The sequence below is a fragment of the Musa acuminata genome, chromosome BXJ3-3 (genome assembly GCF_036884655.1).
Source record: "Musa acuminata AAA Group cultivar baxijiao chromosome BXJ3-3, Cavendish_Baxijiao_AAA, whole genome shotgun sequence".
NCBI classification, from domain to species: domain Eukaryota; kingdom Viridiplantae; phylum Streptophyta; class Magnoliopsida; order Zingiberales; family Musaceae; genus Musa; species Musa acuminata.
The window spans coordinates 2,451,308-2,472,715 of record NC_088351.1 but is presented as its reverse complement, the minus strand read 5'-3'; the positions used below and the strand labels follow the sequence as shown (position 1 = coordinate 2,472,715).

The 21,408-nt window shown below is 39.0% G+C and overlaps 3 protein-coding genes across 7 annotated transcripts; 2 read left to right on the top strand and 1 right to left on the bottom strand.

The window, feature by feature from the left end:
* Positions 1-6,301: 6,301 nt before the first annotated feature.
* LOC103976966 (phosphatidylinositol/phosphatidylcholine transfer protein SFH13) lies at positions 6,302-14,294 on the top strand. 5 transcript variants are annotated; one of them, XM_018824069.2, is made up of 17 exons: positions 6,302-6,459; positions 6,733-6,809; positions 7,099-7,177; positions 7,273-7,579; positions 7,752-7,851; positions 8,499-8,765; positions 9,643-9,720; positions 9,798-9,899; positions 9,989-10,038; positions 10,109-10,208; positions 10,328-10,426; positions 10,523-10,636; positions 11,652-11,820; positions 12,051-12,430; positions 12,953-13,027; positions 13,263-13,338; positions 13,514-13,654. In XM_018824069.2, exons 3-16 carry the CDS (start codon positions 7,156-7,158, stop codon positions 13,311-13,313), a joined length of 1,914 nt encoding a protein of 637 aa, XP_018679614.2. In that variant the 5' UTR covers positions 6,302-6,459; positions 6,733-6,809; positions 7,099-7,155; the 3' UTR covers positions 13,314-13,338; positions 13,514-13,654. The 5 variants fall into 5 exon arrangements, with proteins under 5 accessions (XP_018679614.2, XP_009390610.2, XP_009390613.2 ...); XM_009392335.3 differs by having other exon boundaries at positions 7,071-7,177; XM_009392338.3 differs by having other exon boundaries at positions 7,068-7,177.
* A 620-nt stretch (positions 14,295-14,914) lies between these two features.
* LOC103976967 (photosystem I reaction center subunit V, chloroplastic) lies at positions 14,915-15,639 on the top strand. Its single transcript, XM_009392340.3, has one exon. The coding sequence runs from the start codon at positions 15,037-15,039 to the stop codon at positions 15,481-15,483; it is 447 nt and encodes a 148-aa protein (XP_009390615.2). The 5' UTR covers positions 14,915-15,036; the 3' UTR covers positions 15,484-15,639.
* A 534-nt stretch (positions 15,640-16,173) lies between these two features.
* LOC135632896 (WPP domain-interacting protein 1-like) lies at positions 16,174-19,740 on the bottom strand. Its single transcript, XM_065141750.1, has 2 exons — positions 18,237-19,740; positions 16,174-16,907 (listed from the first exon to the last, which is right to left on the bottom strand). Exons 1-2 carry the CDS (start codon positions 19,339-19,341, stop codon positions 16,258-16,260), a joined length of 1,755 nt encoding a protein of 584 aa, XP_064997822.1. The 5' UTR covers positions 19,342-19,740; the 3' UTR covers positions 16,174-16,257.
* Between the last annotated feature and the right edge of the window lie 1,668 nt (positions 19,741-21,408).

The following is a 21,408-nucleotide window of genomic DNA, read 5'->3' as shown; positions in this document are numbered from 1 at the left end:
CTCCCCTTCAAATGTCGATTGGGATTTTTAGATATCCTCCTCCTCTTAAGACACCGTTAATGACATTTGGGATGCGTAACGGCAGGAAGAAAAATAGATATCGAATTAAACTAATCGGTTTCGAGTACCGGATGGTTAAATCGGATCCGGAAAGGTCGCGGGTAGCGCACCAGTTGACAATAACGGGTTACAATTCGGTCGACTCCCTACCCGTTTGTCTGTATCGTCAAAATGCAAACAGGAGGAGCAATTTCCAAGGCATGCGCTGCTTGACTTCTTGCCTTCGGCCCATGGCGTTGACTTTTTCCTCGAATGCTGAGGCCCATGGCGTTGACTTTTTCCACGCTACCCATCAGTCAAAAAACAAAAAGATGTATCCTTTTAGGTAATGAATTCTCAGCTTTTGATTTATTATTTACTTGTGTTTTCATCTCTTTATCTGTTTATTTACATGCTTTTGATGATGATGCCTTGGCCCCATGGAATTCTGACTACCATTTCAGGTCTTCTCCACTTTGAATCGGTAAACAGTACGTTCATCGCAGGCCGGCCTTTCCTCTATGCTCTTTCCAAGATCTTCCTATGAGCTCTTCAACCACTGTGCCACGCAGGTTGAACAGCATGTATTTTTCCCTTGACAGTGGCAGCAATTGTTTATGGGGGAGGCAACTTTCCTGACCTTGTCAAAGGGGATGCTACATTGGCCAAGACAAATATTTAAAGCTGTCACTGCTATCAGAGGACATTGCCTCCTCTTCATGACATCAACAGTGGTGGTTGCTCTGCTCGATGCCATCTCTGAGGGGATCACATGAAGGAGTGGGATTGGCATCGGAGACCTCAAGCTTTTTGTTGGCATCCGCTGGTGTCTCACCTTGTGGAGTCCTGAGCATGTCAAACCTCTGACCTGTGTAAATGGTCAAAGTTTAATTGGAGAGACCTGTGACCATCTTCAAACATGGTGCCCACTCTGAGGAAAATAGCAAGTTCACATGCTCTATAGCCCTCTTTCTCTAACATGCTTCCTCAAGATGCTTGCAACTTTGTTTATGATGTACGGCATATCATATAAGTTAAGAAACCTTTTTCCATGTTCTTCACTTATATATTCCCAAAAGCTAACAAATATCATATTCTTATGGCTACAATTCCTACGTTGTTTTCACATATTTTAATAAAATATTCTAAAACAAAGGAAGCTTCAAAATTAATGAACATGTGATATTATCATAAGTTAATAAATATATTTTTTATTAAAAATAAAAAGTAACTTTGATCATTAACAAGTAGACATGATATCCTTAATGAGACTAAGACAAAGAAATCTATTTAATAACTTAACTATATTGAGTAAACAGATGTTTATTTTTTATTGCAAATGTTTATATATCAAAGAGAAATATTTTTAGCAATATATAATAATAAAGAAAGGTGAATTCCTGAAAAAATATATAGTTTTTATAAATTCTTACATAGCAATCCAACTTTTAAAAATTCTCACTGAATTTTTTTCATAAATAATGATTTTATTGTTGGTCACCTGTATGCGTCGGTCACGACAGTCCTAGTCACCCTCTTTACTGATAAACTCCATTATTAGTGTCACCTGTAAATCTCCCTCGTTGTGGATCATAAACAAGAAAGGAGAAAACATGACTCGTGCTCCCTTATCATTGACAATAGACGAGAAAGAAGAATGAATAAACCTATGCAAAAAAGATGGACAAAATGATAATTTGAAGAGAAAGAGGCAATCGACGGAGCAAAGTTATGACAAGGGCTCATGTCCACTCACAACTCTCTCATCTTATCGTCATCTTTGACAGAGGGGAGGGGAGGTAGAGTGGCTAAACAACTTAAAAATAGTGGTTGACCTAATAAAAATAGAAATAAAATAATTTTAAAAGAATAAGAGAATGATGCTCTGAAATTTTTTTAGCACTAAATATTTTTTTTCTGAAAATTCGTCCAACAGAGGCCTTTAGAATTCACATGCACCAAACCAACCAAGATTCCTCTCACTTTCGGGCCCCACGAGAGAACCACATGCTGCGGTATAGCTTTTAAGAGATCGCCTGAGACACAAAGTATTATCCTTGCGTTTGTACGTTCATTAAGTTGATGTACAGGAGAGTAAAGTTTAATGCAACGCTAGCCCACAGAAGGAGACATGTCTCTTGCTTTCATGGCACACAATCCACCCTTCTGCTCTGCCTTTTGTCTCTTCTCGATGCCCTTCTCCATCACTCTCCCCCCCCCTCCCACTTTTTCCCAACATCTTTCAGATTGCAAGCCGGGATTCAGAACACAGGTACCTTTACATGGAGTTCTGGAGCGAGCTCTCATGAGTTCCCCTGGTCGACCTTTAATGTCACCTGTTGATCACCAGCAGATCCTAAGTCGGTGCTAAGGAATGTGTTCTACACATTCTGAATCCTGCACATCTCTCACGCATGAAATGCTGCGTGCTGCATCTGCATCAACAGACAGTCCATATTTTGTCATGCAGATCTTTTCTAGCTAGATGCAACAATAATGAAACTAGCTGGTAAATAGAAACATTATTGTGTTGTTCTTTTCTTTTTGTTTGGTCTGGGGCTCAGAGAGAGAGAGAGAGAGAGCAGGCAAAGTTCATCCCTGACAGGTCAAAGATCTGAAGCTTAGTCAAATAAATCTGTGAAAACTGCAACTTGTCCAGTAGATTATATAATACAATGACATCATTCTTCACTACTACTGCCTACATTTTCCTTCTTGTTTGTTGATGGATCCTTTCCACCTTGTAAAACTTAGCATCAACTTGTTCTTATTATTATAAGAGAAATATTGGGTGGGTCAAATGAGCAAACTTTGCTACCAGCACACAAAATAGACCATTAGATTATGGCTTAATTATCAAATTCTAGCAGACATTTGTCTTGGTATTATACACAAAACTATGACACCTTCACAGGATGCTTTCTCTTTCTATCACATCATAACACGTACTGATGTGCAGCTATAAAAAATGGCAGGATTCTGACATTTAAATTTAGCCTGTAGAAGTTAGCAAAGAGGAGAGATATAATAATATGCTTTAGCTTGCGTTTATTATAATTGGTTTTAGTGATGCAGTCAACAGATCTCTTTCTTTGTACCGTTCGTTCATCTCTCTCTCTCTCTCTCTCTTCTGCAACGTTATTCTTCCACAAATTTTTGTTCGTTTCCTTGCCGTCGAAACGACGTAGCCGTCGGAATGTCTCCGGCGGAATGCCCTGAGGAGAAAGCACGGCATAAAAGGGTGAGAGATCGATCAAGATGCGACCGTGGACAGCGACCTGACGGCGTCGAGGGGAGAGACAGCGACTTCTCAGCCGCCTCGTTGCCACCTTTGATTCGATTCACCATTGTTGTTACCGAGACACGCTCCTTCCCTTCCCCTTTTACTGCCTCGTCCATTTCCTTTCTAAACTCAGGATGAAACCAATCATTTTGCAGAAGATTTCACCGCACTGTCGGTGTTCCTTCGCCCAGCCTCCTTGGCATCTTCCTCAACCTATTAAATGCATTGCAGATGCTGAGTTGTCTACTGAACATTTCCTAGTTCACAGTACAATACGAATCTTATCGACTCAGGACCATGAAACACCAAAAATGGATTGCCTCCTCTCTGTCATTTGCCAACGAATCAGCAGATTCCTGCAATCCTAATAATAACCCAAATCATATGATAGAATTGCTCCACAGTTCTACAACTTGGTCAGCTGGACAAGCAACTCCCTCCATGATGCCAAAAGATGGCTTTCATCACTACCATGTTGCTGAGTACATGACCACAAAGATGCCAGTCATCAAGTTTGTGATCATCATAAAAGTCATTAATTCCTAATCTATTTTTTATAATAATTATTATCTTAAAGGTATCTAATTTATCCTTTAAAAAAATATATTGTCTTTATAAGAATCTCATTGGTGTCAGCCGCGAAAATGATGGTTAGAAAAATAATGTTGGTAGATGAATAAGAACATGAAGAGGAGTTACTTGTTAAAAGGAAGTCTGATATGACTAGCAACATGCAGTGGTTGGATAGTCTATTTTAACATGTTGAGATTTCTTATCGTAACTCTAACTTTGTGATTTGATTAGTAAACCACTTACCATCGAAAAAAGTATATGAGCATCTTCTTAATATCTTACTATCTCGACAGGAACATGCTGCATGGGTGCCTCTTCCAAGTTATCGAGATTCGCAAGCTAAAGGACCTTTGCCTTTGTGCCAGTTGCGTCGCTTTAAGCATTACTCTCGGAGAAAGTTATGTCTAGTTGCTTGTTGTTGACTTCTTGCCCCGAATGAACTACTGTTTCATGAGGAGTACTCTGAGCTCATGTGCAAAGTGCGAGGAGGAAACTTGAAGAGAGTTTATCTTGGTTTACGAGGCTCACCAATCTCCTTTGTGCAACCAAGGCAGGCTGGAAGTTGCTTGGCAGCCGAGGGAAGATAGGAATTTCTTTGCAATGTTGCATTCCTTTTAGGAACTTTTGTGACTCACTGCACATGAGCAAGAAATCAGACAAAGAGTACCAGTGTTCTTTTGCATGTCATGTGGGTATCTTTTGCCAAACTCTGAAGAATATTTTGCTCCGAGTCTGCTTTTTCTCAGTCGAGCTTTGACAGAAGAAGCATGTGAAGAGAATTTTTGCGTTGTCTCGGTCAAGTTCTCGGAGTGGCAGAATGGGTGATGCGTACAAGGAAAACTTCTCATCAGGAACATGACAAAGTCAAGCAAGGCCGACACGCTTTGCATGTCTTATCCTCCTCCCTAAAACCAGTGGTTAAGACTGCGAATAGGCAGTGAAACCGGAGAGAAATTCAAGGAACACACGCTACATTAATTGGATTTACTTGAGGACTGCAAAAGGCATTGTGGCAGAAGCTGATGAGACCGGGAAATCCTCAGACTCCAACTTTGAATGCTCCAATAATTTGCTCATGAGTGGTCTCATCAGTGTCGCCGTCAGGGTTCGTGATCTAGATCAGGAACAGCACCTTCTTGGCTGCTCCTGTGAGCTTGCGGAAGACAAATGCAAATGCCAAACCCTGCAAAGTGGTTCCTACACAGAGAAGAGTCCAGTGGATCCCCTAATACTCGACTGGTCCGGGAGCGTGGGATGGCGTCGTCTCTATCTCATTGACAGCCTCATCTTCCAGTCACATTATTCCAGCACCGCTGCTGACATTCTCAGTACTCCTCCGTTGCAACTCTATTATTATTTGGTTGTCGATAGGAATCTCTGTGCAGAGCCGTAGCATCGGCGGGCACCACACATCCGACGATCGGAATCCATCCACACAAGCCAAAGTAACAACGATTTCCATTGCTGTAGTAGTAACCCCGAAGATGAAAGTACAATTCCTCACTCCCTGATGTGGTCATGAGATGCATGGCATTTGTGGAAGAAGGACAAGAATGCGTTTGGAATTATGATTGTGAAGGGGGTGGCTTGCATCAATACATCCCGCAATTTGCGGATCGATTCAACCTTAACATGTTCACTTTGGTCTTGAAGCATGCAAGTAAACAGTGATGCTGACGGAGAGACACAATGAAGCTCAATCTTCCTCGATAGTAATATTCTAATCTCTTCGTCGGGGATCATCTGATAGACATTTCAACCTCTGCAGCTCATGTAGGGACAGGAGCCTCATGCATCGAAATCATGCTTTCTGCTTTCCCCATTACACCACTGTCTGCTGCAAGAATATCTTATAGTATAAAACATATTAACTCATCATCACCGTGAAGCTCCAAAGGCAAAAGAAACCAACCACAAATTGATTTCGTCACCTCACTTTCCCCTTACCAAAGCAGCTTTTGGTCGATTTAGGTAGAAAGAAAGAATCATCACCTCACCCATGCTGGCTTAATCGAACAGCCTTTATGCATCAGTACTTCCCTTTCATGGCAGCTTCTTGCCCAATTCAGGTACAAAGATGTGTTCTTTTCGTGTCCACTGGGCTAACCACCGCAGAATTCATCGGAGAGAATTTCTAATTTTATCGGAATCCGATCCATCCATTGGCGGCCTCCGGTGACTTAGATGTCACTCGGAGCATTTATGGAGCTCACAGTCGAAACGAGCGATGATGTTTACCCGACAGGGATGATATTGGAATCCACGTCGTCGTGGCATCCATGGAATGGGGGTGTTCGGCTGAGCGAGTGTTTGACCAAGTGCATGTAAAACAGAAGATCATTTATCTTTAGGTATACATTTACCGCATGGGGATTTCCTATGCGCCCGTTTTTATAGGCAAGTGCTAACAAAACGGATCGGCGATTTAAACTCATCCTAACTAATTCCTCTCTGCCCGACGCCAAAAGCCTGCTGCGATTTTTGTTGTTGTGATTTATGTGATTCGCTCTGCGGTGGGATCTCAGATCTCGGTTTTTGCTGCCGCGTCGGGAGGCCTTAAAGAGGTAAAGATCAATAGCTGGTTTGTCATGGTAAATCGAGATCTTGGATTGTGTCGATTGGTTCTGGGGTGTTCGGATCAGCAAGTGGGGAGTGGGAAGGGTTCTCTTCTCCTGGATTTTGGATTGGGTAATCGAGTGGTTTCGTCAGATTGGCTTTAAGAGAATCGCTTTTGGGTTTAATTGGATCTTGAATGGGGCTAACGGATATTTATGGCGGGTGTCGGTCTGAGAAGGGGATTTAATTCGTCGACTTCAATGACCTCTGAACAAATGCAGGTGCCGGGAAACTTGTTTCGGTAGACACTCCGGTTTCCTTGCGGCTGGATCTCGGCGATGTTGGAGCTCTCCCCGAGGTAACTGATGCTCTGTCTTCCTTTTACCGATCGATTCATCTCTAGATTTGTTGTGGATCTATCGTGCGCTGTGTTGTCTTGAGTTGGAACGATAAGAGCGTTAGAAAGATGACATCTCGGTTCTTTTTTGTTGTATTTTATAGTATTTATCAGTTCTAAAAGTTTTCATGATCGAAGAGTATCATGCTTTTCTTTCTTGTTTCCCTTCTCTGTCCGATTTCATTTTCTCTTTTCTTGAATTTTTTGTTAATATAACAGCAGCGTATGGACCTTCGATTCTCATTTGTAGGTATCAGTTGCAGTTAAACACATATGAAGGCCGAGTTTTGAGAAAAAGGTTCCTCTTATGACTTTTGAGAAAATGAAAGGTAGGTGGTTTGTTTGGCCTTCAGAAATCTCAAATGAATACATGGAAATGATTAGTTTTCCTGCTTCTCAACTTGTACAATGTTCTTCCTTGCAGAATGTTCTGAGGGATCTTTTACTTACGATGAAAGAAAAGAAACAAGGCCTGATGTGGAGAACTACGAGGATGAGCGCAGAAGAACAAGAATTGCGTCTCTTAGGAAGAAAGCATTGCATGCTTCCACTAAATTCTCTCATTCTCTGAAGAAGCGAGGTAAGAGGAAAGTTGATTTCAGGGTTCCTTCATTTTCAATTGAGGATGTGAGAGATGCTGAGGAGGAGCAAGCAGTTCATGCATTCCGGCAAGAACTCATTGCCAAGGAACTATTGCCTGATAAACATGATGATTATCATACGATACTCAGGTTAGGAGCTCTGTTTCCAATAGTTTGATCACTTAATGTGTGGTCTTTTTCTTTTCCCCCCTTGTTTGCAGTTTTAACTTTTAACTATGACATATTTGTAAAATGTGGAATTTTATGTATGATATGCTTATTTTAGAACATTGTGGGTATGTCTTTTGTTTATTTCATGCAGATTCCTCAAAGCTAGGAGGTTCGACTTTGAGAAAACAATCCAAATGTGGGCTGAGATGCTTCGATGGAGAGAAGAATTTGGAACAGACTTGATTCTGGAGGTAAGGTTACCTTCACAGACCAAGCAGCAGTTTTACATGCCCCAAGTATTATACATGAAAATCAAAAGAGTGTGACATAATCCCATGTAATTCATCACCAGCAGCTCTTTAGTATTTCTTTACACTTTGTATCAGTAACATTTTAGTCCCTAAAATTTTCTATTCTAGTCATCTTATGATCCTCAAAACCCTGAAAAGTTAAGCTTGATCATTTTGTCTCTGAAATATGGGATAACAGATTTTAGATCCCTCCTCCTCTCTTTAGAAAATAAAGAAACACATAGATATTTGATTGAGCCATTTAGTGTAATTGTCTATTGGTTAGTAGGATATAAGAAGGCCTGAAGAAATCCATCCACAAGAAATCCTCCACCAAATGCACCAGTTTCCTATATAAGTTGTGTGCAACAAAATGTAATCAATGACATGCTCATAAAAAAACCAAACCTAGCATGTAACTTCAAATGCAACCATAATCTTATCATATTAAACTTTTATTTCATTTTATTGTTTCCATTGCATGAGATGGACGTCAGGCATGACTCATCACATGTGTATTAGTTCACCTTAAATCATGAGTATATTCAAAGAGTTAATTTTCTTATGAATGCAATCTGATAGAGATACTAAATTTTGTTCAACTGTAGGACTTTGAGTTTGAAGAGCTGGAGGAGGTTTTGCACTATTATCCTCAGGGTTACCATGGAGTTGATAAGGAGGGAAGGCCTGTGTACATTGAGAGACTTGGGAAAGTTGAGCCCAATAAGCTTATGCACATAACTACAATAGATCGCTACTTAAAATATCATGTGCAAGAGTTTGAGAGAGCCCTGCATGAGAAATTTCCTGCATGCTCTATTGCTGCCAAAAGGCATATTGGTTCAGCGACAACAATACTAGATGTACATGGTGTGGTATGTCGCTTGCATTCCTTCCCACAAGGTTTCTTTATTGTGCTGTAGATAGAAGTGCACATGTTTCAAATAATATATTGCATGGTCTTAACCTGCCGTAACATAGGCTCTGTCCAGAATGATGTAGCATTTATGCCCCCATTTGTCACTTCTTATAGTTTTATTAGAAGATGCTGGAGAATATGATGAAAACAAACTTCAAAAAATGAGGTTACATATAGACCATTACATGTTCCATGTGATGTTTTATGAAAGATAGCATGTGGTACCTTTAATTGCTCTCACTAGGACTTGAAATGAGATGTTAACAAGTGCAAAAGAGCATTAAGAAATTGGAGTCAATGAACACAGATAATCATTGATGTTAAATAAAATGTCTCATCTTTAATTTTAGAGTAAAATGTTTTTCCATATATGAGAAACATATTCTATATCCAACAATCCATTAAATTAAACTCTCACCGTTTATAGATGCTATCATGAGGCAATGGATAAAGATGCTATGTCAAATTTATTGTTCTCAACAGTACTTTATGTAAATGTGAGTCAAGTAGATATTTTATTGTTGACACCCAAATAGAGTTATCATAGGCTCGAAACTTTATCGAGTATTTACCACTGTTATAATATTTTGGTATTAATTATTCCAGCTCAATGAGATGCAATCTTGGATATTTTGGATCTCAAATGTTAGCTTCTGTTCCTATATCATTCTTATGTTTAATTGCAATGAAGAAAAGATATGGCTAGTTCTGTAGTAAAATTACATGTATTGCCCACCTCTGCATTACTCTACCTCCAACCATCAATTGAGTTGCTTCTTGTGATCTTGGTGTTAGCATATTCTGAACCTGTTATTCACCACTGTGGATTATAGGGCTTGAAGAATTTCAGCAAGACAGCAAGGGATCTCTTGCTTAACATGCATAAGATAGATGGCGACTACTATCCCGAGGTAAATTTATGTAAGATATTTGTCTTATGTAGCACTTAATATTGGAGGAAGGTCTTAAATTGTTTAATTTTGTGCAGACGCTACACCAAATGTTCATAGTTAATGCTGGCCATGGTTTTAAGCTTCTCTGGAATACTGTAAAAGGATTTCTTGATCCCAAAACAACTTCAAAGATACATGTAGGCTCAATTCTTTTGAAGAATTATGTCATTTACTTTGTCTTTCTGCTTCTGTTCTGAATGATAGGTATAGTTGATGCCATGTACAGGTACTAGGCACAAGGTACCAGTGTAAACTTCTTGAAGCAATCGACTCCAGGTTGGTGGGTCATTTCATGCTCTTGGGGTTTGCTTAGCAGATTAATTGTGTTTTTCTTTTTTACTTCCAGCCAATTGCCAGAATTCCTAGGTGGTTCATGTACTTGCTACGGTGAAGGAGGGTGCCTCAGATCTAATAAAGGACCATGGAATGACCCAGTTATAATGAAGGTAAGAATCTCATCGTCATTATTGATGTGATATCACATTTTATTTATGGTGAAACTCTGCCATGGTAATACAACTGTTTTGATCAACTGAGAGATCTATGACCCTTCTTTTTTCTGTAGATTGTAAATAGTGTTGGAGCAGCATGTATTAGGGAAATCAGACATGTATCTGATGGAGAACAGGCCAATGCCTCTTATCGTATGCGACATCAGTTAAAGGCAGGATGCTGAATTGCTAATAATTAAATGTAGTTGACTTTGTAGATGATCTACCACCCCTTATTGCTATATTGACTTCATATCTATGAATTGCAGAGAAGAAACAGCGATACGTCAACTGCCGAATCAGGATCTGATGCTGACGATCTAGGTTCTCCTGTCATATTTAGCACTGCTGAATATACTCATTTAGCCCCAGTTAATGAAGAAGTGAGTTTGATGTATCTGCTAAATAAATAGTCAGTATTAACTATTAAGATTTTTCAATTACCAGCTCCATCTGTGTTGGAAATGCTTCATGATATTATGGTAAGCATGATAATTCATACTCGGAAGATAATTAATTGCACAGAAAAAAAATGGTACTTCAGCAAGGAATATAATAAGGATTTCATTTTCATCTTATTTAGATTAATTATATTTAAAGAAAGCATCATTGTTCATTTTGAAAGATTCTTCTAAGTTGATGTTTCCTCAGTGAAGGAGACCAAAGGCAGATGCATATTCTGAATATTCCTGTCAAAAATTTGTCAAAGATTATCATTTTTTTCCTTTGCCTATTTATACATTATTTGTTTGTGAAAACTTCTTAACTATATCTTCTGCAAAGATAAGATTTCATTCAATTTTTCAATTGGTTCATCACTTTAGGGAATTTAAGAAGTACTTATGTGTAATCCTTTCCCAGATCACTGCATAACTTATTCATATTTCCGGCCTATTATTCTTCTCCAAAGTCTGGTTCAATGGATATTTTCTCCCGAAGATCATTATGTTTTAGTTTATTTTTATCACGAGCACGATGACATGTTTGAATAGTATCACTTGACATTGCTATTTATTTTGCTGGCCAAATTTGTCCATGTGATGCACGTAAAAGTCTGATGTGTAAACAGGTTACAGATGAATGGAACCAACTTAAGTTGTATATATCTTAGACATTCACATATCATAATATTTTTTTATGTTACCTGGTCTATGTCACAAACTTTCTCTCATAAAATATACTCAAAATTAACCATTTTATCTAGCTCCTGCACTGCTTAGCCATAATCATTTTCAGCTCATGTTCAATCATTCACTAATATTCAGTCACTTTGTCCTTCTATCTGCTTTGTGCATTTCTTGAGTGTACTATGTGGTTTCTCATTTTTAAGCTCTTCAATTGATGTAATAATTACTAAAAAAACTTAGTGAATTTCCTTGTTTGTCATTATCTTCACAGGTTAGAGCTGCAGATTCAACAGGTTACTACTTCAGCCGTGATGAACATTTGGTGTCAGTTTTTAAGCCTGTAGAATCTGGTGGAAAAGGAGCAGGATCTGCTTTGAAGTCATCCACTGAAATAAAAGATGATGGCTGTGCTTTTGCCACTGGAACATCAAATTCCCTAGGTATTATCAATTCATTCTTTATTCTATTCATCTGCAACATTTTTATTTCAACAAAATCACCCTCTTTACCAAAAATAGTAACCCTATTTGGTCATAAAAAGCAAATTCGTGAGTTCTATTGGCAATGTATCTTTATGTTAACTAAGTGTCCTTGTTTTTTGCTTTTGTTAAAGTTGACCTACATAATATTGATAATTTGGAAAATTTATGTTTATTTTTCATACTTCCAGGTGGCTTGTCAACTGATAGACACAATACTATCAAGGATGATGCCGAAGAAGGAAAACTACAATATATTTCTAGAGCATTGATGAAGCTGTTGGTAAAAGTGTTATCCTTCCTTCGAATTTTTCGAAGGAGACCAGAAAGGAGATTGGAGAATGTTCATCCATCAGATGTGTCGAGCCTGATACCTGATAACCATACAGTGAGTGAAGCTGTCAAGGAAGATAAAGTCACTCCTTACATAGAACGCCTCGAGAAGCTTGAGTTGATATTGAATGAACTTAGCCGCAAACCTGCAGAGATTCCACAAGAGAAAGAACATGCAATCCTGGATTCAATGAACAGGATAAAAAATGTTGAGTTTGATCTTCACAAGACAAATAAAGTAAGTCCTATCTTCTCTTTTTCTTGTTTTTCGGCACAGTCTTCTCTTTTATTTGAGATGATGTTTCATATCTTAGTTTTTCAAATATGGAAATTTGAGTTTTAATATCTTACCAAATCCAAGCATTTTGCACGTTAACTTCTGCAATTATTTGAAACAGCCATTCCATCAAAGTTTCATTTTGGTGTGGTCAAATGTCTCACTTTTTTGGATACAGAAGTCCTTCGATCTTATAGAGGATAATAAATGAACAAATCATTTTCTTTTATATTTGTTAATTTTGTTGTTTTTCTGTCAAATATGTAAACGTTTCTAGTTTTCTAAATATTATCCATGAGTCTGCAACCTGGATATATTTACGGCTGGCCTATAATGTGAGATATCCTTGGTCCTGCTCAGTCCTTCCATCTCTCTTACTGTTTAATATGTATCTTGTTTCTATTTGTCTTTCTCATAAATTTTCTTTGTAATTTGTTTGTTATATCTTGGTCGGGTTAATCTGATCTCAATTTCTCCATTTAGGTACTGCAATCAACTGTGATGAAGCAATTGGAGATCGAAGCAACTTTAGAATCTCTAAATGACACCAGTGTTAGGGTAAGTTGAGAAACACCATTATCATATTATAGATGGTCAGTTGCAACACAACTTTAACTACATTAGCTACTTGGTGGGCTTACTTTTCCTGTTTGTTATCTGCCAAAAGCAGGCTTTTGTTTTTCGTTTTTTTTTATATATTTATTGTCTCAGTTTATATGTTTTAGATGGAAAAATAAATGGGTGAAATTCATTTCAAGTAATGAGTTTGATTTATTTTATTCTGCTTTTGCAGACATTGACCTTGCATCAAACAATTCTTCAGACTTTTAAATTTGTCAAATAGTCAGTCTGCCTTACCTTAGTAGGATGTAAGATCCCTTTGTGGATAATCTGTCTTTAGTCAATTAATCATGGCTCCTATATATAGGATTTTTTTTTTCCATATCGCTCTGTTACTTCCGTTTTAAACTTGCAATTATGATTTACTATGTATTTATACACTAATCCTGACTGGCTTTGGTTTCATGTTTTTTTTTGGTGCAGAGAAGAAAATTTTGTTGATACCTTGTGACACAGTAACTTTACACTTCTGATGTTCTGATTGAAACCAAAAGGACATAATTCCTTCCATACATCTTTTTTGTTTTTTTCTCGAGAAGAAAGAGTAAAAGAAGGGGAAGGAATGATGATCGAACTGCACAGAACTCTTATGAGCTGATTGTTTGGCATGCCAAGCCAGACACTAGAGGGTCCAGTAAAAGAAGCAAAAAGAACAAGCAAAGAGCAAAATTCATAGATAATACATGTGTCATTTCCCGTTTACTGTTTTCTTTTCTTCTTTTTTCTTCTTTATCTTGAGCTTGTCCACCAGTTCTGTTTGTTGGATGCAGTAACGGAATTTATATGTAACGCTGCAGTTTGATGCTTGATCCTGGCTCAGTTACTGCCCGGTGGAGTTCCATTGTCTTCATCCAACCATTCCATCATCAGCATCGTCAAACTATATGATGACAAGTCTTACCAACTGGCGCATTGCTTGAAGAACGAGTTTGGATTATGGTATACTGACGAGGGATCGACGCCTAAAGGTTTTCTCTGACTACTATCTATTAGACCTAAAGTTACTACAGTATTCACTATTCATTTGAATTGTGTCCTTGGCGGCACAACTAGACTTATCTGGTGTAAAAGCATTGCACAAAATGTCAAGCTCTGCTCTCTCACAGGAGCACATAAAAAGGCTCTGCTCATGTCTAAGATATGTGGATCATTGAAAGCTAAATTACTACATGTAGCAGTGAAGGCAACAGCTACTTTTTCTCGAGGTTGAAAGCAACGTTGAATCGGAGTAATAGCGCTCCTTTTTGTGTTTTGTCCTTAATTTAATCTCGGGTTTTTGGACTTTGATATTGGATATCTTTGATTCAGTATAAAAGTGATTAGATTGGATTTTGCGTACTTGTTAATTGCGTAGTTGTTAACGCGCACTTTGCAGGTTGATCGCATCGTAATAGTCAACATATTGAATCATTCAGTAGTGTTTTGGTCTGTGGCAGATCAGTTGAATCTAAACAGCAAATGCAGCAAGAATTGTAGTTGAACTGCTCTTCGTCGACATGCCGCAATCCGATACCATCGATTAGTTAGCAAGCCGTTCAACAATCTCAACTTGAAGTCTGACCGCAACACGGAGTCAATATTCCAACTTGGATGGGTCCCACACTGGACGTCTCGACTGCCCTCGGAAACGCCACATATATATATATATATATATATATATATATATATATAAAGTGAAGGATAAAGAAATCCGCTGAATTTAATCTACAAATGTTATCCGCCATCAGCCAATCACATCCACCCACGCCATCTCGGCCGAATCCTGTCATCCATCCTCCGCCCCACAACACCTCTCACCGCCACCACCACAAGCCCACCCGACTGCCACCACAATCGTCATATCTGCCAACGCTATCCACCACAATCGTCTATCTAAAGAAAAGAGAGAGAGAGAGAGAGAGAGAGAGGAGAGTGAGAACAAACAGTACTCCCTGCCAAACTCCCCCATGGCTTCCACTGTCTTCACCCCCTCCTTCCATGGCCTCCGACCCCTCAAGCCGACCGACTCCTGCAAGCTGCCCCAGACGCGGGCCGTCGCCGTCAAGCCTTCCCGCTGCGCCCGCGCCCGCAAACCCGGTTCGATCCGGTCGGAGCTGAACCCGTCGCTGGTCATCAGCCTCAGCACCGGCCTCTCCCTCTTCCTGGGCAGGTTCGTCTTCTTCAACTTCCAGCGCGAGAACGTGGCGAAGCAGGGCCTGCCGGAGCAGAACGGCGTGACGCACTTCGAGGCGGGCGACAGCCGGGCGAAGGAGTTCTCCGCGCTGCTCAAGTCCAACGATCCGGTGGGGTTCAACATCGTGGACGTGCTTGCTTGGGGATCCATCGGCCACATCGTCGCCTACTACATCCTTGCCACCTCCAGCAATGGATACGATCCCAATTTCTTTGGTTGAACCTTCTTCCCATATATATATATATACCTACGTCTTCTTGTTGTCGGGATCATATATACATATACATATATGTATATGGGGATGTGATGACGGTGTGTTTATCGGTGTGGGGTGCTACTGCTTCTCTTTATCGAATGCAAAAAATTGCTTATACCATGTTTTTCTTCTTCTTCTTTTCATTCCTTTACATTATATATATATATATATATATATATATAATATAATTATAATTATAATTATAAGAATAAATCTTGACGTTATGTTTTCTCTTTCCTCTCATATCCATATCAAGCAGAACACATATATGGAGAATTTCAAAGTGAAAATTGATTATCACTCAGATTCAGAAATAAGCCAATTAAATAATGTTGCACCAAAATAAAAATACTAAAAAACACAAGCAATTTAGAAATGAACTCACCAATATGCAATGAGTCTTTTGATTTAAAGAAGAAGAAATGCTTTATTGTCCAAACTTGGGTCATGAACATGACCAAATAATAATAATCACCTTGAAGCAGCAAAAGACATTATAAACATTATAAACACTGTGAGCCTTTCTCACCAAAAGCTTAATAAAAATACAATGAAAATATGCAATTGACAGACATTATAAACATTATATAGAAATGCTACTCCTTTAGACGAAGATCCCTAACTCAAGGGTTCAAAAAAGTTTTAGGCAGGAAATGATTAAATTCATCTTTCCTTAGAACTAAATACACAGAAATATCCTAAAACACATGGAAGGTACACAGGGTTTTTCCTCTAAAATTACGTGGGAGTGACACCGTTATATGACGGCAATAATTGCATGATGAACAAGACGAAGACAATACACAGTATCACCGTCTCGATAGAAAGACAAAGAGAGTACTTCAATACTCTACCATGCAGTCTCAAGACCTCTTGGGTCACTGATATATCCTTATCTAGTTCCTCCGCTCCTCTTCTTAACATCATAGGTTTGTTTTCAGCACTGTTCACCGTAAGCATCATCTTTGACGGATCCCCAGATGGAGATCTCTGCTCCTCAAGAAGAGAAATGTGATCTTCTGCTAGAACACTCCAACTTTGAGTAGTTCTTGTCATGACCAAGTACCCGATTTCTGCCTCTATAATCTTCTCGAGCAGGTTTGAAAGCTCAACCTCCATCACCTTGCACTTCTCTTGAAGGAACGAAAGATTGGTACATTCTCTTTCCTTCTTCTTGAGGATCGCTTCAAGCTCAAGTATTTTTGATTCCTTGGCATTGACATTGGTTACTGCTTCAACTAATTTGCCTTCCAGATGCCCTATCTTCTGGTTCAGTTCAGCAGATTTGGCTTCGACACTTGGGGAGCTAGTCCCTTCTGTTTCTTCATATTGGTTGTCAGAATCATCAGATATTGTGTCTTTTGCAATTCCCCCAATATTTTGGATTTCTGTAGATATGCCATAAAAATAGATAACTTTATCATCGACATCAAAATTCGGAAAAAGACAAAAAGAACACATTAGGCACCATCATGTGGGACATAATGGATATTTCTTCTGAATCATGAATATCAAATTGTAACGAGAAATGTAAACAATTACAGAACCCGAGTCCTAAGACAAAATCAGAACAGACCACATATACATTTCAGCAACATGAAATCCCAGAAAAATGAGTTGATACATCATCAGTATTGTCCAAATTCCTAGGTGATAGTCAATAACTGTGTAAATGTTTCACTGCTTCAATATGAATTACAAGTTATTATGAAAAAAAGCAAGGAAAGAACATTTATACAAGTAATCCTGCCATGCAACTTCACCATGCAAACTGGGAAAATCTGCACTATTTGTTACTCAAACACATGCAAAAGAGATGCCTATGGGGGCAACTGGAATCACAATCTACACACATGGCTAAGATCCTAACCGTGGATCATTTTGATCTTATTTCATTTGAAATTTGTTGGATCGTCTATTTACAAGCCACAGGATAAGATGCAAAAGAACAAAAAAAGATTAAAAAAATTCATGTAATCAATAAGTATTTAAAAAGCTCAAATTAAATCCCTTGCTTATGACCCAAAAGAACCTGGATGCTCACAACATGATACTCACTCATAATCAAGAGAGATTTCAGCCAAAAAAACAATAGCATAAGTCTGGAATTTCTATAAAGGCCAACAATAGTCATCAGAAATTACAAGATGTGGATCTAAAGCAACACTAAAGGCTATGAAGTGAAGCTAATATATCTTTGATAAAACATGAGTCCATTAGAAAGAACCTGTATGACTCTATTGAGTATATAAGAAAGCTAAGTTGTATCACTCTGCGCATCAAAGGTTAAACTAGGATCGTCCTATTTGCAGGTCTCTTGAAGGATCTGCACCAAAGTCTCATGACAGTCTACATATTCGCACATCTATCTTGTTTCTTGTAGAACATTTTAATCTAAAATTGGCTCAAATTCAGCAACATTTTCCTAAACAGTTGCTGATGATCAATTTATGGTTACATTTGCCAGGGCACAATGACAAACAAATTAAAAAAAATACTCAACAGAATAAGCTCTATATCTTTTAAATAGGCTAAATGAATCATGTTTGATCACAAAAGATTGCACATCTTTTTTAGAACATGAAATATCAAAGTTCTTGACCAAAGGATACAGAAACTTAATAAACTATTCTAAAATTTTTACGACAAAGGTCGCTGGGAAAGGGAGAAGGGAAAAAAGCCATACTGATCATTGTTATAAGGACAGAGTAGCATACCATTTTCAAGTGCTTCTTTTATCGATTGGAGAGAAACAATTGATTCAAGAAAGGAATCAAGATCTGTCCCTGGTTGGCTGTTCTCACTTTTAGTATTATTCTCCTCCCCTGACAGATGCGCATATAAATCTTCTCTTGATGAATCTCCAACTTTCCCATTCTCAATGTAGAAACCTGATCTAACTTCCCCACTTAGCCTAGCATCATCACTCTGTTCACCATCAAAGTTGATAGATTTCTCACTCTGCTTCCCATAACTACCCATGCTGTCCACACGCACAAAAGACATATTTGAACTCATCAAGTCAGATTCAATGCTCGAGTAGGAGTTCTCCATCTCATTCTTAACTCGATTTTCTCTAAATTTCTTACCAGTATTGATTCCGCCTCCTTTTGCCCGTTGGCCTCTTTGTTGGACAGCATGCCCTGATCCTTTTCCACCACCAATCCTTGTGTTGCTTCTGTCCCTCCCAAAACCAATAGCTTCGTACGGCAGCCTTGGAGCACTTGCAGCTGTAGATGACTTACTACTATGGTCATCACTATTCTCAGAGTCTATGCCTATACTGAAACCAGAAGCCGTGACTAAGAAATCGAGCTCTGGATCTAATGAGGTGGGGGCGACAAGAAAAGGAGTGCCTCCTATGTTCATCGACGCCAATGAAGCAGCTGAACCTTTACCTTCACCCTCTCCATCGCTCATGTGCTTGTTATCATCACGAGCCTTTGACGGCTCCGCGTGTGAAAGCCTGCGTCCCAGAATCTGAGCAGAATCAACATTGCTTATTACATCTTTGTTCGTATCCCTCCTAATTCTCCTCCTCCTCTTCAATCCATAACCCCTCAAAGGGGCCGGCTTCGACGGCACCACCTGGGTCGCTTCACCCGAACGAGATCCCACCGGATTCGAATGTGATCGCGCGAGTGGATCTTCGTTTGCCTTCACGGCCCCAGGAGAGGAAATATCTTCCGCTGGAGAAACACACCCTTTCTCCTCCCGAGCTGGATCTCCACCACCTATCTCAATTGGGGAAACGAACCGAGGAGGCTCTTCATGGCCCATTTCTCCATTGAGCTCCACCTTTATTTCACCCAAAGAAGCCATCTTTTCTGGGGTTTCACTTCCCTTATACTCTTCCGGGTCGTCAGACCCCAATTTAGAGCTCTCCTCCTCCGTATTCGAACCAAAACTAAATAATCTACGACAACAAAGATCATTTACCAATCTCGGAGAACGTGACAACGTACCGCCGGAATCTTCGACAAAGATCCCAAATCCTTCCGAAGGTCAAAGAACCGAAGACGACGAGGAATTCGGCCCGAACCGAACGAAGATTGCAGGCAAAAACGTTCGAATTACAGAGTCGAGTCGCGGGTTTCGAGGAAAAATCGAACCTTTGCTGCGCTTCCTTCGTCGAAATCAGGGTTACTGAGGGCGGAAATATCGTTACATGGGAGGCAGGAGTGGAAAGGGAGAAAGGGGAGAGCTCGCAATCCGAGAGGGCGCGGGGAATAAAAGAGCCGTGCCGTGGTATTATTCTTTAATGCGATTTATTACGTGCGACGATGTCAGTGGTCAGAAACAAGAGCGAGAAACGGAGTGCAGCACCCCTGACACGGCCGACATACCATACAGGAAAAATGTAATTTAACACCAGGCCTTCATTACCGGGTCCCGCCAGATTCCATACGGGCCCCATATTTAGGACAACAAGAAGACAAATCGATCCTTTTTGGTGGGTCAGACGAGACACAGCGGCCACGAAGGCACTCGTTGGATCGCATCTTTTGCTTGACCAATGCCACTCGATACGAAGAAAATTACCAAAGTACCTGAATCCGAATCTCTCTCTCTCTCTCTCTCTCTCTCTCTCTCTCTCTCTCGTGTGTATTTGGGATTGCAAAACACACAAGACAATTAATCGTTCCGTTTACTGATCGTAAAATGAAATCATCATCAGGTTCTTGTGGATTATCTGACTCCCTATTAATTACACCGAAATAACACCGAATGTAATCACATATTTATTGGTTCTTATCTCCTCCATATTAGCAGTAAATTGCAAATCCAAGGCGTCAACTTGTTCTTTGATCTTTTGAAACCAACGCTTGCAGGATGTGTGCATGAGAACTGTAGTTGGAATCTGATTTCGCAGGAATCCAATAGAGGTTTGGTGAGCGTCGTAAAAACCACTACGATCGGTTCCTTTGGCCTGCGGTCTTGAGAGAGAAAGCTCGGCTACAACGGAGAGTTCACATCGGCAGAATCTATTGATTAATGAAGCCGTCAGCACAGTCGATGGGAAACAACGAAGGTAGAGAGAGAGAGAGAGAGAGATGAGATACGGACGATAAAGAAAATTTTACCTCAAAATATAAAAACTTAATAAGATTTTATTGATTCTTAGTATAAGAATCCCTTTATCATTTAATTAATGAGTCATAATTTACTAAAATTAAATATAAATCATAATACATATTAAATTTGGTATCATACATATTAGTTTTGAAATTTCATAATTATCTCAAGATACGAATTATTTTCTTGAAATTTTATACGATTGAATTTGAAATTTAATGTCTTAAAACTTGTAGCATTTAATGCTCATTGCATCATCATTCTCAAGTGAGAAAGAACACGGTTATCATCATTATTGTTATGATAAATTGATAAATCCTAAGTGTTAAACGTAAGTAAGGAAGAACTCGTCCATGGGTTATCATTATTATTGTTACGATAAATTGATAAATCCTAAGTGCGAACATCAAGAGAAAATTCAATCTTATAAGCATTGTCATTAATTCTCTTTAAGAACTCGATCAAATTTATTTTTTTTGAATTTAGTGTGCGTTTTTGGTGGAAAATATTCTCTCTTCACAAAAAAAATACCCAAACAAGATCTCCTTATTCAAAGATCTTCACACGATGTCTTTTCTTTATAAGCTTGGTTGCTAGCTTTAGGCTTCTTCTTTACTTCTTTATGAATTTTTATCATGTTAACGACAAAATCCTCTTCCTTTGAACTTGATAAAGATTATTCAAGTACTTTAGCAATATCTAGATAGTGAGGTGTAATATGATCATAAAAAATTTCAAATAGACTCTTGCTCGATTAATCATAAAATTATAAGCAAATTTAGCATGAGATAGCATGATATCTTATTGTTTTAG

What these genes read in the sequence shown, in the direction of transcription:
- LOC103976966 (XM_018824069.2), top strand. Translation starts at nt 7,156, where the DNA reads ATGACTTTTGAGAAAATGAAAG. An exon ending in ATGACCCAGTTATAATGAAG is followed by an intron (nt 10,209 to 10,327) that starts GTAAGAATCTCA and finishes TTTTTTCTGTAG; the next exon opens with ATTGTAAATAGTGTTGGAGC. An exon ending in ATCTTCACAAGACAAATAAA is followed by an intron (nt 12,431 to 12,952) that starts GTAAGTCCTATC and finishes TTCTCCATTTAG; the next exon opens with GTACTGCAATCAACTGTGAT.
- LOC103976967 (XM_009392340.3), top strand. Translation starts at nt 15,037, where the DNA reads ATGGCTTCCACTGTCTTCACCCCCTCCTTCCATGGCCTCCGACCCCTC.
- LOC135632896 (XM_065141750.1), bottom strand. Translation starts at nt 19,341, where the DNA reads ATGGCTTCTTTGGGTGAAATAAAGGTGGAGCTCAATGGAGAAATGGGC. An exon ending in AAAAGAAGCACTTGAAAATG is followed by an intron (nt 16,908 to 18,236) that starts GTATGCTACTCT and finishes GCATATCTACAG; the next exon opens with AAATCCAAAATATTGGGGGA.